Source organism: Malus sylvestris, chromosome 3, assembly GCF_916048215.2.
Source record: "Malus sylvestris chromosome 3, drMalSylv7.2, whole genome shotgun sequence".
NCBI lineage: Eukaryota > Viridiplantae > Streptophyta > Magnoliopsida > Rosales > Rosaceae > Malus > Malus sylvestris.
The window spans coordinates 12,686,059-12,704,800 of record NC_062262.1 but is presented as its reverse complement, the minus strand read 5'-3'; the positions used below and the strand labels follow the sequence as shown (position 1 = coordinate 12,704,800).

Here is an 18,742-nt window from a genome sequence, read left to right as displayed (position 1 = left end):
CGTAAGAACTCATGAAGGACAAACCGAAAGCTTTCCCATAACTGTAGGATTACATCAAGGCTCATCCTTAAGTCCTTACCTTTTTGCGTTGGTAATGGATGAGTTAACAGGACATATTCAAGATAATATTCCTTGGTGTATGCTTTTCGCAGACGATATAGTGTTGATAGATGAAACTCAGGAAGGGGTAAATGCAAAGCTTAACCTTTGGAGAGAAGTGTTGGAATCTAAAGGTCTTCGCCTAAGCCGATCAAAGACAGAATATATGGAGTGCAAGTTCAGTGCAAATGGAGGCCAAAACGAGTTAGGGGTGAGGATCGGAGATCAAGAAATACCAAAGAGCGACCGTTTTCGTTACCTAGGATCTATCTTGCAAAAGAACGGACAATTAGATGGAGATCTCAACCATAGAATACAAGCTGGATGGATGAAGTGGAAGAGTGCATCCGGCGTGTTGTGTGACCGCCGTATGCCACTGAAGCTCAAGGGAAAATTTTATAGGACGGCAATAAGGTCGGCGATGCTGTATGGCACAGAATGTTGGGCGGTGAAGCATCAACACGTACACAAAATGGGTGTAACGGAGATGAGGATGCTTCGTTGGATGTGTGGGCACACGAGAAATGATAAGATTAGGAATGAGGATATCCGGGGTAAAGTAGGAGTAACCGAAATTGAAGGAAAGATGAGAGAAAATCGGTTACGGTGGTTTGGACATGTGCAAAGAAGGCCTACTGACGCTCCGATTAGAAGATGCGACTATAGGACAGAGGTTCAGGGCCAAAGGGGTAGAGGAAGACCTAGGAAAACTTTGGAAGAGACCCTAAGAAAAGACTTAGAGTACTTGGATCTAACGGAGGACATGACACAGGACAGAACACAATGGCGTTCTAAGATTCATATAGCCGATCCCACTCAGTGACTTGGATTTTCCAAGTCTCCAACCGAGAAGTTTTCCTCACTCGAGAAATTAAGGGAACACTACCTCAACCTACATGCTCCACTCACAAAGCTTCAACATACAAGCTTCAACAAAAGAAAATTCAAAGAACTTAGCGAAGAAGGCTTTGGTGTATTTAACACAATACGTTGAAATGAAGGAAAGCTTATTTATTGATATCCCCGATAAGTTACTGTTGGAAATATGCCCTGAAAGTCAATCTTTGGAAGAAATCTTTCAGGACAAATGAATCGATTTATGGATGATTCTTATACATCAAATGGCAAAGATACTAATTAGGACTATCTCAATAAACGAAATATGTCCTGAATAGTGAATCCATGGACAATGGATCGATTGAAGAAGTAATCTAATGATGTTAGACTACAGAGACCTTCTTCACATAAACAGATGTCCAAAAAGGTTCCTGGTCATTGGATTGTCGGAGGGATACTGACAATGCGTAGACCGGTACATACTATGTCTGCTTCAATTGGAAGGATGGAAAGTCTCATCCCATTCGTGTTGTGACACTAAGACAAGTATGTAGGTGCTCATTAAGGGAATGAGTTCACTGAACACAATCGAACGGGAGTACTTGCATGGAGGTCTACTCACATGTCAAGCAAGTAACTCTAATGGTTGGAAAGATGTAAGTAATCCTTAGACCTGAGGCATCGTCGTTGTCTTGTGGTTAAGTACTTAATCTTTGATTATGTCAAAGTCTCCCCATTCGAGGGTGTCCACGGCATAATTGGGGTTAAGCCACTTAGTCATGAAGGCAAGTGTATGCGCAACAAGGAATCTCTAATCCTCGATAAGAGAGGAAGAATACTCTAAGATATGATTCGGGAATCTTCGGCCGAAGTATCGAGCGTAATAAAGGAAAGCGTTCCTAAACGACTCAATTGGATCATATAAGAAGGAATAATCACATTAGGGGTTTGACATGATATATCCATACCCTAATGATGTGATTGAGAGTATTGTATTAGAGAAGGATTGAATTACATTGTAATTCCAACTGACTAGGTTCTTTGAATAAACTTCTACATTAGCTTGGGTAGCTATGACATATGGTTAGATGTCACTCATAGCTTGTGAGTTCTTCTAGATGATTAGATGTAGTCGTCAAAGAAGAAAGGTGAATTAAAATGAGGTTTTAATTCACTAAGTGATTGAATTAAATATAAGCAATTGGATTAATGCCAATCACCTCACTGCCTTGCTAATTAGAACCTAAAAGATTGTTCACCACAACACTATTGTAGTGAGTAATTAATGGATGATGGAAACAATTAATTGGATTAATTATGTGTTGTGATTAATTTAGAAAAGTCTAAAGAAATCATAAAAGCGATAAAGATCGTTTTGGGCTTAAAGAAACGTTCGGGTTTAATTAGGCCCATTGGGCCTAAACCCATTGGGCTTTTATTCAAGCATTGGATGACTTGAAATAATAAAAGCCCCAAGCCCAAAAACAACACAAGAGGGCCGGCCATATTATGTGGGTTTTGGAGAGATATTTAGTCAAGTGTTGACTAGGTTTTCTTTTTGTCTATATAAGCAACTTTATAAGATATTGTTCATTAGGGTTTTTGTGAGTTTTGAACAAAAGAGGCAAAAGAAAATAGCTCTCTTGAACCACAAAAGCCGGCCACCAAAGGGGGTTTTTACTAATCTCTCTTACACCCTTTTGGTTATTCCTTCATCCTTCTCACTACACTAGTGGGTGAGGATCTTTAGAGGTTTCCTACTTTGGGAACTTGAAGAGAACCTAGGAGCACTCATTGTAACAAAGTGGAGGAGGCAAGGAGGGAAGCTAGGCTCAAGGATTTCAAGGAGCAAAGGCCTTGGAGGTGGTCCATCCTTGGTCTTAAGTCTAGATCAAGAGGTATAAGACTAACCTTCACTTTGTTCTTGATTCCAAAAATTGTTTTGATGCATTATATATAAACCTATGAACCTTGAAGGGGATTTGCATGACTATAGCTTTGATAATCTGTTATAAATGCTTCCGCTGCTTTCGTATATTAAATTTGATTTGTATATGCATGATAGTCATTATGAAATCCCATTCTAGAATCTCATAAATTTCCCTTCAAGTGGTATCAGAGCCAATGGTTTATGTATAATGTGTCCTTTTGGATTTTATGCATATGGGTATTAATGTTATGTATGACATATTATTGTTTCATTCAAAGTATGTTTATCTTTTGTTTTTCAATAGTTGAAAAATGTTAGTCAAAAGTTGAGAAAGATATGTTTGCAAAAGTGTTTTGTATACATGAATGAAAAATGAGTTTAGAACTAGTTAGACATATTATTTCTTCATTTAAAAGTATGTTTGTCTTTTGTTTTTCAATGGTTGAAAAATGTAAATCAAGAGTTGAAAAAGATATGCATGTAAAAGTTGTTTTGTATGCATGAATGAAGAATAAGTCATGAACAAAATTTGGGGTTTTGTTCAAAAGGGTAGGCACGGTTTTGGGGGTGGTTTTGGGTTGTGTTTGTGTTTTATTGTAAACCACTCACACACCCTATTAATGCTTAAAAGTAGTGTTCTTGTCACTTTTGTTTTTGGGTTTGAAAAATCACCAAGAATATATAAATCTTGAAATTGTGCTCATGGTTATGTTCTTGGTGTTCATGGTTTGGTTTTGGGTGAAAATAGTTTTAATTGGTTTTCATGCATGGTTTTATGGTTTTGGATGATGTTCTTACCATCCATAACCATATTAAAAACTTATAAAACCCTAGACTTGACTAGGAGGATTTCCATCACCCATCTCACCTAAGTTTTAATTGCAAAACCAAGTGACAAGCAAAATTTAATTTTTCTTACATAATGTGGCTTTTAATGCATGTTGTGTAAGATTGTGTAAGAGAACTCCCATCCCCTTAATGTGGCCGGCCTCCCTAGTGGATTTATCCACTTGTGGGGCTATTTTGTAATCTTTAAAAAGTTGATATTTACTTTGAAATATTTACGGTTTTACCCCTAACTTTTCATATTTACATTTAGGCCCCTACTAACTAGAAAGTTAAAATATTTGATTTTAATTTTGTTAGTTGTTTAAACTCATAATACTATTATGCCCATATGCACTAAATCTAAATGTTTATGTTGCATTCCATTATGATTATTTAAATGTGTTTAAGTAGTTATAAAATGGATGACTTTGGACTTATGCCTTAAACGATAATTGAGCTATATGATAAGGCGCTAAAATCAAATTGTTTGAACCTTGGGAATGTGTTTTAATTACTGTTTAATTGGACCTTGTCACGTTTGACGTTAATCTTTCTCTCCCCTTTTAGTATATGTAATTTATTGGAATTTGTACAAATCGGTTTGTAATTCTTATTACTTCTTAATCTCTATTCGTTAGTGGATTCCCTCTAGTGCTAGACTAGAGTTTCTTTAACTATTGGTAAGGAGACATAACTAAAAGAGGGTTTTGACATGAGATTAAAGATTAAAAGGGTCCAATGCCCAAATTAGCAATGGATGATTGTCTTTCATTTCTAATGGCTCAATTAAAATGGTTTTAATTGGATTGATAAGCACGTAATTAAATTGACACAACCTCCCTGAGTTTATATTCAACAATGATGGCTCGTTGTTGCAATAACCTAATAAGTCCATAGTCATCCAAGAGCCTAAGATAACTATAAAGTCCAATTTCAAAGGAATGCAAAAACCATAGTAGTAGTAGTTACTTCCAATATTTTGAAAAATTTGGTTTTGATATTGATTTGTTTTTTCTCAAAACAAATAGTGGGAGTATCGTACGCTACTAGACTATAATGAATACAATTAGTAGTTATATATATATCTCCAATATTTTGAAAAATGTTTTGATATTGATTTGTTTTATGAAAACGAATAGTGGGGATATTATATGCTACTAAATTCATTAACTTTGGACTAGTAGTTATAATAGGACAATTTATTTGATTGTGATTAAATAAATAAAATTGATGAGACCTTAAAATCCCTCAACCAAACAATATTAAGTTGTAAGCGTAAAAGTGCTTAGAACACTTTTTCGTGGCCTTCCACCGTGGTAGGCTCCAAGCGTTTATGACTTGTACACCGCCTTCACCCTATCATGGGGAAGTGACAAAGTGCATGCTTATATTCAGGAGGAGTTTATTTAAAACATTTGATGAGGTTAAGGTAGGCAACGAGTATGGCCAACATCGTATCATCGTGAGGTCATGCTTGAACCCCTAGCTAAACCGGCATGGTGGGAAAGAACTTAACTAAGAAACATAATGCCAACATCGTATCATCGTGAGGTATTATTTTCTAGAGGCCAAAAAGATGGGTAATCACAAGAGGTTGTTGTGAATGGGTACTTGTACCCTCTCATTATTATTGTTGCTAGCCGACATCGTATCATCGTGAGGTGGGCTTGGTAATAGTGAGCCTCCCATAACCCGCTAGGAGCTTTCTTTGAAATCTCCCGGATTCCATTATGGGGGATATGGAATTTGCCAAAAATGGTGGGTGGTGTCATTCGGTTTAAAGACCCAAATCGTTTGACTTAAACAACAATCAATCTAATTATTTTATTTGTTTATGTATATAGATATGGTTGGAAGCACACTCGCGAAAATACTCGACAAACATTGCCTTGAGGGGCACAATTTCCCATCGTGGTATCGTAATGTCAAGATTCTCCTAACATTGGAGAAGATTGTTTACGTACTAGACAAGGCTCCACCTCACATACCTCTTGGCCCTGACGCCACTGAGGATGAACGTGCTAAGTATGACAAGCACGTTGAGGATGATACACAAGCCAAGTGCTATCTGTTGGCTTCCATGAATGAGGAGCTACAGAGACAGCACGAGGGCATGGACAGTGCATTTTCCATAATACTCCATCTTACGGAGTTATATGGCGAAGGGACGCGCAACCGTCGCTTTAGCACTGTCTGTGAACTTGTGAAGACCAAGATGGTCAAGGGGGCTCCAGTGCATCAACATGTACTGAAGATGATAGGATTCATTGAACAATTGGAGAACCTTGGTACTCCACTTGACGGGGAATTAGCCCAGGACTTCATATTGGCTTCTCTTTCTGATTCATTCTCGCAGTTTGTAATGAACTACAACATGAATAAGATGGATAGCACTCTCTCCGAGTTACTAAACATGTTAGTAACCGCCGAGAAGACTATGAAGAAAGAGAACGTTGTAGGGACTGCTGCAGTAGCCTACAATAAGCCATCCTCTTCCAAGGCCAAGCCGCAAGGCAAAGGCAAAGGGAAGGAGAAGAAGTCCCCCACTCCTAAGCCGAAAGGAGGAGTGAGGAAAAAGAAGGCAATGGAGCCCAAAGGGACTTGCCACCACTGTGGAAAGGAGGGGCATTGGAAGAGGAATTGCAGGTTATACCTTGCAACTCTTAAGGACAAGCCACAAGGTATGGTTTGTGTTCTTATCTTTAATTCTAATTGTTAGATCTTCTAAATATTTATATTTGATATAAAGGGCTAATCACTTGTATAATTGTATATAGGTGGAGGAGCCAAGTAGAAGAAGAACAAGCAAGAAAATGTGGTGAAGGGTTCGGCCACTATGTTTTTTGCTAACTACTTAGGAAGTTTTGTTAGGCATTTAAAGATTGTCTTTAAACTTTCTTATTTTGTTAAGAACTAATTATATGGCTTCATTTGATGGAAGGCCACTATTAGTGCCTAAATGTATAAAGGCATTTATATTAGTCTCTAAATGTATAGAGCTAATACCTTTTGTATTAAACATTATGAATGTTTGAACTATCATATTAATGTAATGTGAAGTATGCCCTTATAATATACTATTTCCTTAAAGTAGTGTTATGAATTGAAAATTGTCTTGTTGTATCCTAGATGAGATACAAGAGTTATATCACTTAATTGTAATGTGATAAACCAAACTTTAGATTTATCAATTATGGATAGATCTCACATGTAGGACATAAAAGGATACAATGAATCTTTAGATTTGGTTCCATTTGTCCACTTATGAGTTCTATATGAATTGACAAAAGTCTAGAGAATCCTTTCTTGAAGAAAAGGAAGATCACATTATAATGATATAAGTAATAAGAAAAACGTTTCTTATATGGTTATCACTTGAAACACAATGATCAAGATCACTCTTGATTCAATTAGTAGTTTTGAACAATTAATTGGGCATTCTTAAAATTGTTTTAAAATGTCAATTGTGTTAGTGACTAAACCAAGAAAGAAGTGTCTAAATCTATAAAAGGTTTAAAGACTTTAGTCACTTAAATAACAAGACATTAAACTTAGTGAAGATTGAAACAAATAAGCTTGAAATGTTTCAAAGCTACTACACAATGTCTTCTACCAATATAATCCACTTTTATACATTTTGAATGTATGAAATGATTTCTCATTAAAGTCATGAGAAATAGTGGGAGGTGTGAAAATGGATATAAACTTGAATGTGATTGGTTTATAGTTGTCTAAAGAATAATAGTGCTTGACTATTATTAAGAGTTTGTAATTTTAATTGTTAAAAGGACTCAAGCTCTTCAAACGTTAAAATTCTATGTTGTGTAACATTTAAAGAATAGTCTTTGAATGTTGGTTTCGTCAACCTAGCATAAAATGGTTATATGTTGGGAGTTGTCCATCATTCTCTTTTATGAGAACATGCTAATGACAAAGCATATGGACAAGTTGATGAAACAAAAGGGAATAAGTTTCAAAATGAGTCACAACATATGGTTTAACAACAAGACAATCCAAATTCAACATCTCATGTAACGATATTGCTCTATGTAGTTTTGATAGAGAATTATATCAACCACCTAGAAGGAATGGTTGAGTATCTATATCCTTAGTAGGAGCCATGCTTCCACTAAAGACTTAGATAATTCTTATATCACTACATTAAAAGGTCTTAGTATGACTAAAACTTATAGTATGGTGTATGACATCGTATAATTAAATGAATAGACTTGATAAAACAAGTCACATATTCAAAAGGAATTACTTTAGAAGGAATTCTTTTGTATGTGATTCATTTAAATAACTTGTGTTAGCTAGGGTTGTTGATGGTCTCAAAAATTGTTGAGATATCATCAATAAGCTAATGGATCTCAATGGATCCAAGACAAGTTAATGGGAGCAACACGCATTCAAATCAAGAAAATTTAAGTGTTATTTTTTGAATGAATGCTAAGTTATAACAAGGCCAGTGGGAGTGATGTCATAATTTGAGCAACAAGATATGAATAAAGTCTATTTGATAGACTTGATGAAACATAGATGTTACTCGAAAATGACAAAACATGACACGGTCAATTTTGAAGTATAGACTTGAAATTGGACTTACTGATATAGCAAGGCTATCTCAATAATGTTATATGGGAATTAAATCTCAAATGTTGAAGATTTAAGAAAGCATTTTCCTATGTGATAAGAAATCACTTTCACAACCCTTATAATGAATGTGTCATAAAATCACAAAAGGGACACATGTGTTGACTTGTGAAGTAGATATCCAAAGGTGAAGAAACCACTGAGTTAATCACTTTAAGATATTACTATATCCCAGGATCAGAACCAAAGCAACTGATAGAGTATTATTGCCTTTAAGAAAGAAACATCAGAGTGGGACTCTGGAAGCGTGCATTCACTTAGGTTGTTAACCAAAGTGAAAATAAGCCATTTTAACAAATGGAACTTCATGATGGATGAAGTACTAATCATATGAATGAATTGTTAGTATTGTACTACAATGGTCTCAAGCTTGGAGCAAAGTTTGTATAAAGTATACAAACGAAATATATGTCGATATATAGTTTTAGAAACTGCTTCAAAAGGTGTATTGAATGAAAGGGGTTCTTTTAGAACCCATGATTGAATCCAAACCATAAGGTCGTTAGTAGAGTACTACGACGTAATGGGGCGATAGCTCAAGCCATGGAATCAAGGTCTCATCAAAGTATTCGAACACATTAAAGAGACATCATCAAATGTCTTGGAAACATTTGATAAGTAAATCTCTTTTAATAAAAGAGATTAATACATAACCAAGTTAACCTACGAGCATAAACTCTCTCGACAAGATGTATGAGATACACTAGTGATTGACTTTAGTGCAAGTGGGAGATTGTTGGAAATATGCCCTGAAAGTCAATCTTTGGAAGAAATCTTTCAGGACAAATGAATCGATGTATGGATGATTCTTATACATCAAATGGCAAAGATACTAATTAGGACTATCTCAATAAACGAAATATGTCCTGAATAGTGAATCCATGGACAATGGATCGATTGAAGAAGTAATCTAATGATGTTAGACTACAGAGACCTTCTTCACATAAACAGATGTCCAAAAAGGTTCCTGGTCATTGGATTGTCGGAGGGATACTGACAATGCGTAGACCGGTACATACTATGTCTGCTTCAATTGGAAGGATGGAAAGTCTCATCCCATTCGTGTTGTGACACTAAGACAAGTATGTAGGTGCTCATTAAGGGAATGAGTTCACTGAACACAATCGAACGGGAGTACTTGCATGGAGGTCTACTCACATGTCAAGCAAGTAACTCTAATGGTTGGAAAGATGTAAGTAATCCTTAGACCTGAGGCATCGTCGTTGTCTTGTGGTTAAGTACTTAATCTTTGATTATGTCAAAGTCTCCCCATTCGAGGGTGTCCACGGCATAATTGGGGTTAAGCCACTTAGTCATGAAGGCAAGTGTATGCGCAACAAGGAATCTCTAATCCTCGATAAGAGAGGAAGAATACTCTAAGATATGATTCGGGAATCTTCGGCCGAAGTATCGAGCGTAATAAAGGAAAGCGTTCCTAAACGACTCAATTGGATCATATAAGAAGGAATAATCACATTAGGGGTTTGACATGATATATCCATACCCTAATGATGTGATTGAGAGTATTGTATTAGAGAAGGATTGAATTACATTGTAATTCCAACTGACTAGGTTCTTTGAATAAACTTCTACATTAGCTTGGGTAGCTATGACATATGGTTAGATGTCACTCATAGCTTGTGAGTTCTTCTAGATGATTAGATGTAGTCGTCAAAGAAGAAAGGTGAATTAAAATGAGGTTTTAATTCACTAAGTGATTGAATTAAATATAAGCAATTGGATTAATGCCAATCACCTCACTGCCTTGCTAATTAGAACCTAAAAGATTGTTCACCACAACACTATTGTAGTGAGTAATTAATGGATGATGGAAACAATTAATTGGATTAATTATGTGTTGTGATTAATTTAGAAAAGTCTAAAGAAATCATAAAAGCGATAAAGATCGTTTTGGGCTTAAAGAAACGTTCGGGTTTAATTAGGCCCATTGGGCCTAAACCCATTGGGCTTTTATTCAAGCATTGGATGACTTGAAATAATAAAAGCCCCAAGCCCAAAAACAACACAAGAGGGCCGGCCATATTATGTGGGTTTTGGAGAGATATTTAGTCAAGTGTTGACTAGGTTTTCTTTTTGTCTATATAAGCAACTTTATAAGATATTGTTCATTAGGGTTTTTGTGAGTTTTGAACAACAAAAGAGGCAAAAGAAAATAGCTCTCTTGAACCACAAAAGCCGGCCACCAAAGGGGGTTTTTACTAATCTCTCTTACACCCTTTTGGTTATTCCTTCATCCTTCTCACTACACTAGTGGGTGAGGATCTTTAGAGGTTTCCTACTTTGGGAACTTGAAGAGAACCTAGGAGCACTCATTGTAACAAAGTGGAGGAGGCAAGGAGGGAAGCTAGGCTCAAGGATTTCAAGGAGCAAAGGCCTTGGAGGTGGTCCATCCTTGGTCTTAAGTCTAGATCAAGAGGTATAAGACTAACCTTCACTTTGTTCTTGATTCCAAAAATTGTTTTGATGCATTATATATAAACCTATGAACCTTGAAGGGGATTTGCATGACTATAGCTTTGATAATCTGTTATAAATGCTTCCGCTGCTTTCGTATATTAAATTTGATTTGTATATGCATGATAGTCATTATGAAATCCCATTCTAGAATCTCATAAATTTCCCTTCAGTTACAAATATGTACATATACTTGAGTCAAAATAAACAAACAAGAGGGAGCCTTCACAAAGGTTGCTTAGGAGAAGTCTCAGCAGTCGGTAAAGCCCCAGAAAGAGAAGGCACCGGAGGGGGATCATTCGGAGCCTCAGTACTGGACAAAACCCTAGAAGGAGGAGGCATCAGAGGTTGATCATTTGGAGCTTCATTACGCGGTACAGCCCCAGAAGACGAAGGCAATAAATGCCTTTGGAACAAACCCACAAATCTCTGATGATCAAGTAAAACCTGACCATCAGATTCCTTCATCTGGTCAAGCTTCCTCTTCATGTTTGTAGCATAGTCATGTGCGAGCCGGTGCAACTGTTTATTCTCATGCTTGAGCCCTCTAATCTCCTGTTTGAGACTCATCACTTCAGCCGCCAATGATTCAACTTGGCGGGTTCGAGCAAATAGGCGTTCGGCCATATTAGACACAGAACCTGCACACTGAACATTGAGAGCCAGAGAATCCTTAACAGCCAACTCATCAGACCGTTTGGAAAGTAGTCTGTTATCTTTGGGAGTGAGAAGGTTCCTGGCCACTACCGCAGCGGTCATATCATTCTTCATCACGAAATCCCCAACGGTAAGAGGACCAGTAGGGGAGACGAAGGATGGGCGCCATATGTTGTCTGGAGAAGGCGGGGCTGCCTCTTCAACAAGGTTCAAGTCAAAACGACGGTCGGAGGGGCCAGACATTTTCAAAGGTGTTGAAGAGAAAAGATGTCGGACAAATCAAGATCTTAAAAGTGTAAGAATGTAGCTTCTACTGGTGGATATTCAAGTGTGCTTTTGAACTTAATGTCAGCCCCTATAAAAATCTGCACTCGACGAAGCTTCAGAAATCAAAGAGGCACCTGCTCAGAAATCGAAGAGGCGTTTGCTTTCTCAAAAGCTGGGCTGCTCAGAGACCACGAGGGTCGATCTCAGAAATCGAAGAGGCGTTTGCTTTCTCAAAAGCTGGGCTGCTCAAAGACCACGAAGGCCGATCTCAGAAATCGAAGAGGCTTGCTTTCTCAAAAGCTGGGCTGCTAAGAGACCACGAGGGTCGATCTCAGAAATCGAAGAGGCACCTACTTTTCCAGCCATGTCAGCACCTGTCACACGCACACTCAGCTTTGCGGAAATTATGGGCATTCTGTCGAAGATTTCTGGCGAAGTAGAAAACACATGAATCGTAATGTTCAATCACCCACTTCCCACACGCAACAGTAACTCATGGGTACCACAGATAACTTTGCCAAAGTTCTCTGACAAAGTTGAGACACGTGAAGCTTGCAGCTCCCGCTACATCGCTCTGACCAAGAAGGGTAAAATAATTGCAAAGAAACAACACTAACAAAGTTTAGACACATAAATTTTGAAGGTCTAGCTACCATATTATTACCCACAAGGGTAAAGGAACAGTACCACTGCTGGATAATTGGAAAGTCCCGGTGTGTCAACCTCTGTGCTTCGTGGCAAGGTAGACTAGCAAACATGCCCAACCTTTACTCACATTCGAGAAAACACTCCCAACAGGATTGCTTGCTCCAAAATCGAAGAGGCACCGCCCTCCGAATCTCGAGAGCCAGACTCCCAACATGATTACTTTCTCAAAAATCGAAGAGAGGGTAAAGGAACAGTACCACTGCTGGATAATTGGAAAGTCCCTGTGTGTCAACCTTTGTGCTTCGTGGCAAGGTAGACTAGCAAACATGCCCAACCTTTACTTACATTCGAGAAAACACTCCCAACAAGATTTCTTGCTCCAAAATCGAAGAGGCACCGCCCTCCAAATCTCGAGAGGCAGACTCCCAACTTGATTACTTTCTCAAAAATCAAAGAGAGGGTAAAGGAACAGTACCACTGCTGGATAATTGGAAAGTCCCTGTGTGTCAACCTCTGTGCTTCGTGGCAAGGTAGACTAGCAAACATGCCCAACCTTTACTCACATTCGAGAAAACACTCCCAACAAGATTGCTTGTTCTAAAATCGAAGAGGCACCGCCCTCCAAATCTCGAGAGCCAGACTCCCAACATGATTACTTTCTCAAAAATCGAAGAGACACCGCTCTCCGAATCTCGAGAGCCAAACCCCCAGCAGGATTGCTTTCTCAAAAATCGAAGAAGCATCTTTCTCCGAATCTCGAGAGCCAGATCCCTGACAGGATTGTTCGAAAACCGAAGAGGCACCACTTTCCCAACTTCAAGAGCTGGATCTCCTTGGATAAAGCTTGTCTGTAATCTTCACACGCAACATCAGCTTTCCAGATACCACAGACCACTTTTTCAAAGTGCTCTGACAGAGTTAAAACATGTGAAGCTGGCAGCTCCCACTACCGTGCTATGACTAAGCAAGGTAAAGGAATAGCATTATTACTTGATGTTAGGGAAACTCCTATATATGTCGACCTCCATCCCTAACGGACAGGCAGACCTGCAAAAATGCTCAACCCTTTCTCTTATCTGAGAGGGCACTCCCAACGAAGCCTTTCGAAATATTCAGCTTTCTTTCCCTCCGATAATACCTCTGTAAACAAGCTATACTAGAGCAAGAATATCTCATATCATCAGGGTTAAAAGCAAGAGTATCCCATATCATGCTTTTTCCCTGTCTTTTCCTTTGGCCTTGTTCTTACCTGCAAGACAAGGAGAAAGAGAGTAATCAGTCAGCACTTGGAATCAAGCTTCCACCACGAACTGACTGCCTGGAACCCCTTACCTGATTACTTACCTGGCATTGCTCTCGAGTACTCATCTTCAACATCTTATGCTTCCAGGGAAGATACCGCATCTGCCTGAGGAACAGATAGGGCAAGTGAGAAGGATACAAGGAAGCATGTGGAGACAAGCGTAACAGCACACGTGCCGATACATCCACTACTCTGTCAAAAGCAAAAGTATCCCATATCAGCAGGGTCGAACGTACTCTAGATTTGATGGACTTGTTTTGACCCTCAAATTCTTCAGTCGGCCTTATACTCTGGAGGAAACCAGAAAACCCTCCAGCCCGATTCAAGAATAAGCCTGTGGAAAGTTACTTCTTCAAAAGCAAAAGTATCCCATATCATCTCTTCTCATTTTTCTTCTATTTATCCTTCATGCTGCCTGCAAGATAGGGAGAATGTGAACAATCAGCCGGAGCTCTGATTGCTTACCTTGTCTGTCACCTCTCTCAGCAGATCCCTTAGCCCGGCGACTTGGGGGACTCCTACTACATGGTTTGTATCGCGCTTGACCAAGCCTGAAACTACAAGTAAGCTTCAAGTGAAATTGATACATTACCTTGTGCATCTCCACCAGTTACAGATACCACCCCTGGATGGAGGAAGAGTACTTCCAGAGAAGATGCCACATCTACCTATGAGACAGATAAGGCAAGTCAAGACGATACCACACTCCGGTACTTAGAAGTTTCGTGGTTACGAGATCATTCTCCCACAATATTTCCTAATGTCATTTGTACTAAATCATTCACTTGTACTCACTAAAGGAGAGCTTGAACCTATGTACTTGTGTAAACCCTTCACAATTAATGAGAACTCCTCTATTCTGTGGACGTAGCCAATCTGGGTGAACCACGTACATCTTGTGTTTGCTTTCTTATCTCTATCCATTTATATACTTATCCACACTAATGACCGGAGCAATCTAGCGAAGATCACAAAAAGTGACCGTTTTCGCTACCTAGAATCTATCTTGCAAGAGAACGGAGAATTAGATGGAGATCTCAACCATAGAATACAAGCTGGATGGATGAAGTGTAAGAGTGCATCCGGCGTGTTGTGTGACCGTCGTAGGCCACTGAAGCTCAGGGGAAAATTTTATAGGACGGCAATAAGGCCAGCGATGTTGTATGGCACAGAATGTTGGGCGGTGAAGCATCAACACGTACACAAAATGGGTGTAGCGGAGATGAGGATGCTTCGTGGGATGTATGGGCACACGATAAAGGATAAGATTGGGAATGAGGATATCCGAGGTAAAGTAGGAGTAGCCAAAATTGAAGGAAATATGAGAGAAAATCGGTTCCGGTGGTTTGGACATGTGCAAAGAAGGCCTACTGACGCTCCGGTTCGAAAATGTGACTACGGGACAGAGGTTCAGGGCCGAAGGGGTAGAGGAAGACCTAGGAAAACTTTGGAAGAGACCCTAAGAAAAGACTTGAGTACTTGGATCTAACGGAGGACATGACACAAAACCAAGCGCAATGGCGTTCTAGGATTCATATAGCCGACCCCACTTAGTGGGAAAAGGCTTTGTTGTTGTTGTTGTTGTTGTTGTAGATGAACTTTGACTCAAAGATTCTGTGTCTCGAGATGATAATGAATGCATTTGAGATAATGGTAATGTAACTTGATTATGCAAAGAAATTGATGGTAATGAGATATCAGATGAATGCAATGGCTTATTGGTTAGTGGTTGTGCATTTGATGATATTATAGAATATGAAAACTGTGTTTCATAAAAAAAGAACTTGTCTAGATATGTAAGTTTTGTTGGTAATAGCATCTAGACATATAAATCCCTTATAGTTTCCTGCATATCCTAAAAAAATGCAAGTTGTTTTTTGTTGAAGTTTTGTAGTATTGTATGGTTTAAGCAATGGATAACATGCACTTCCAAAGACTCTAACATAAGTAATATCTGGTATTTTACCAAAGAGTAATGTATAAGGAGATTGCAGCTTAAAAATCACACATGGCATTCTATTTATCACATATGTGGCAGTGGCACAAACATTGAAGCAAAACTTTGATGGTAGTTTAGCAATTTGGAGTAATGTAATGGCAGTTTTCTACAATATGTCTGTGTTTTCTTTCTGCCATTCCATTCTATTATGGAGTATATAGGCAAGATTTTTGGTGCAAAATACCTTTTGATGCAAGAAAGGTTTGAAACTTTGTGTTTGTGTATTCACCACCACCATCACTTTGAAAATTTTTAATTTGTACAACAAATTGAGTACATAGAAAAGTAAAAAATTAAACAAAGATTGCATAAACTTCTGATTTATTATTCATTGGGAAAACTCATGTGTATCTTGTTTGTACCATACTTAACCAATCCCGAAACTACTGAGCACCGGTCAACGTTAGACTGTCAAGAACCCAGAAGAGTTTCCCTCCAACCAGGAGGCCAATCACAGCACGACAGGTGTCGACATCGAAGCCAATCATAGTACAACACGTGTCAACATCAGAAGCCAATCACAACACGACATGTGTCAATGTCAGAATGAAACTAGAAAATCTCTTCTATAAATAGAGATCATTCTCTCACAATATTTCCTAATGTCATTTGTACTAAATCATTCACTAGTACTCACTAAATGAGAGCTTGAACCTATGTACTTATGTAAACCCTTCACATTTAATGAGAACTCCTTTACTTCATGGACGTAGCCAATCTGGGTGAACCACGTACATCTTGTGTTTGCTTCCCTGTCCCTATCCATTTACTTACTTATCCACACTAGTGACTGGAGCAATCTAGCGAAGGTCACAAACTTAACACTTTCTGTTGTACCAAAGTCCTCGCTGATTTTGTGCATCAACATTTGGTGCCGTCTATGGGAACGACACTTATTCCCACTCTCTTTAGCTTTGTTAAGCTGGTTTCCACCATTCGTACACTCTCTTTTGACCAGGCATCCCTTTCCAACATAGGGAGCGAAAGAAGCCACAACACACAGAATGACACCCCTCTTACACCTGGTACGAAGCAACAAAGGAAGGAACAAATGAAGTTTGCTCCTCAGGCTAAAGTCGATGAGTTGGAAGCTCAGAACAACAAGATAGCGATGAAGAATGAGATCCTCCAAGATCAGTATGAGAAGGTCTTCAAGATGATCCACGAGGCTAGATATACTAAAACGCATGAGCTTATCACCCATGTGGAAGTCAACCATCAACTGAGTGCCCCCCAACACGGAGGGTCATTTGCCCTCAACATGGGTATTCCTGTTGAGGAGCGAGCTACTCATCGAAATGATGACCAACATGAGACTTCTCTCAACCCAGCTGCTTCGACCCGAAGTAGGAGGAGTGGAGGAAAGCACCTCCTTACAAGAAGGAATGGAAGGATCGAAAGTCGTCTTTTGCGACTGTCAAGACTTTCTAAAGCAACGTTGAGACAATCCCATCTATGTAACCTCGAAGATCAATGACCCCAAGGGTCTCTGAAAGACTTGATCCCCTTCCATGTCCCATGCCAGCTACCAATTTGAGGAAGGGGCAACAAGTCTTAGAGAAACACGAAGGTATAAGGGACTCAGAGATGTTCCGACAGACATACCTTGGAAGTCAGTACGGCGAGTCCAGGGAAAAATCACATGCTTTGGATCAAACCTTCATAATTTCAAGAGGAGATGGAGATTTACGAGAGAAAGCTCCAGTGGTACATAACTCTACTTATGACCCTCTTGTACTACAGCTCCTTAAGGAAGTAAACAAGTTAAAGGCCGAACAACAAGCTGAGATACCTGATTGGAACCAACCTAGGCCTGGCCCTCTTACAAGGAGGATCCTCGACACCCTTTTCCAAGCAAAGACAAAGCAGAAGCTTGGCTTGCAACTCTATACTGGAAAGGAGGACCCGATTGAACATCTTAACCTCTTTGAGTCCACCATGGCATATCGGATGCACACCGACGAAGAATGATGTCTTCTCTTCCCCTCCACCCTCTCTGATGGAGCTCTAAACTGGTATTGTCGTCTTCCACTTAAGACAGTAGACTCATTTGAGGAATTAAGGAAACTGTTTGTTTCTCAACACATTTTCCAGATCGATCGCTTGCACTTTGCAGATGACTTGTACACTATTCACCAGAATCCATATGAGTCATTACGTATGTATGTTGGCCGCTTCAGCCATGAGTATTTTTGCTGCGCTGAGGCAGATGACAAGACCACCCTTAAAGCCTTCATGGCAGGCTTACGTGATTGTTTCTTCAAGTACATGATCAATGCCAACACTTGGAATACTTACTCTGAGATGATGGCACAAGCTTACAACCATGCCTTCGCCGAGGTAAGGACATATCAAGGGAAACCCCACACAACCACCCCTTATCAGCAAGTAGGGAGTGGAAGCCAGATCCAACCAAATGAGAATACCTCGACCTTCCAAACGGCAGCGGTGTCTCCCCCTGCCTTACTTAATACTTTGCCAAGTTAACAGACATATCAATCTCAGGGCAAAAAGGAAAAATGTCCATCCTCACCAGTCTTATTTTAGTAAAAAGAGTAAGGGACACTACCGCGATAACCAAGGGTATCGCCATGATAATCCCCGACCCCAGGCAGTCAACACAGTGGGTCAAGCACGCGTCATGATAGCCCCTACCCCGGGGTATGAGGCATACACACCTTTGAACACCACATGCGTGGCCATTTACCCCAGCATAGCACACATGATACCGAAGCCAAAGCCGAGGCACCCGGATTACAAGCCCACGAAGAACACGGGCACGTTTTGCTGCTACCACGAGTATAATAGCCATGACGGCGAGAAGTGTATCACCCTTTGTGATCATATTGAAGCTTTGGCACGTGAAGGAAAAATTAATCAATTCCTCATTCACCCTCCAAGGAGTAACCATAACCAACACCAGGTAAATGTAATATATTCCATAAGTGGTGGCACACCTATATCTAAATCTTTCAACAGGGCCATGAAAAATAGTGAACGAGCTTTAAGGTTTGGCCACCAAGTGTTTCACGTGGAAGACATTAGG

At 39.4% G+C, this 18,742-nt stretch overlaps 1 protein-coding gene across 2 annotated transcripts; it reads left to right on the top strand.

Moving 5' to 3' along the window:
- Window positions 1-5: 5 nt before the first annotated feature.
- Window positions 6-15,403, top strand: LOC126615807 (uncharacterized). Of its 2 annotated transcripts, none has more exons than XM_050283709.1 (2): window positions 6-772; window positions 15,106-15,403. In XM_050283709.1, the coding sequence occupies exons 1-2, from the start codon at window positions 95-97 to the stop codon at window positions 15,184-15,186; spliced, it is 759 nt and encodes a 252-aa protein (XP_050139666.1). In that variant the 5' UTR covers window positions 6-94; the 3' UTR covers window positions 15,187-15,403. The 2 variants fall into 2 exon arrangements, with proteins under 2 accessions (XP_050139666.1, XP_050139667.1); XM_050283710.1 differs by having other exon boundaries at window positions 6-800; window positions 15,134-15,403.
- Window positions 15,404-18,742: the final 3,339 nt, after the last annotated feature.

Coding starts and splice junctions, on each gene's coding strand:
- LOC126615807 (XM_050283709.1), top strand. CDS start 95: ATGGATGAGTTAACAGGACATATTCAAGATAATATTCCTTGGTGTATG. Junction 773..15,105: donor GATGCGACTATAGGACAGAG/GTTCAGGGCCAA, acceptor TACGGGACAGAG/GTTCAGGGCCGAAGGGGTAG.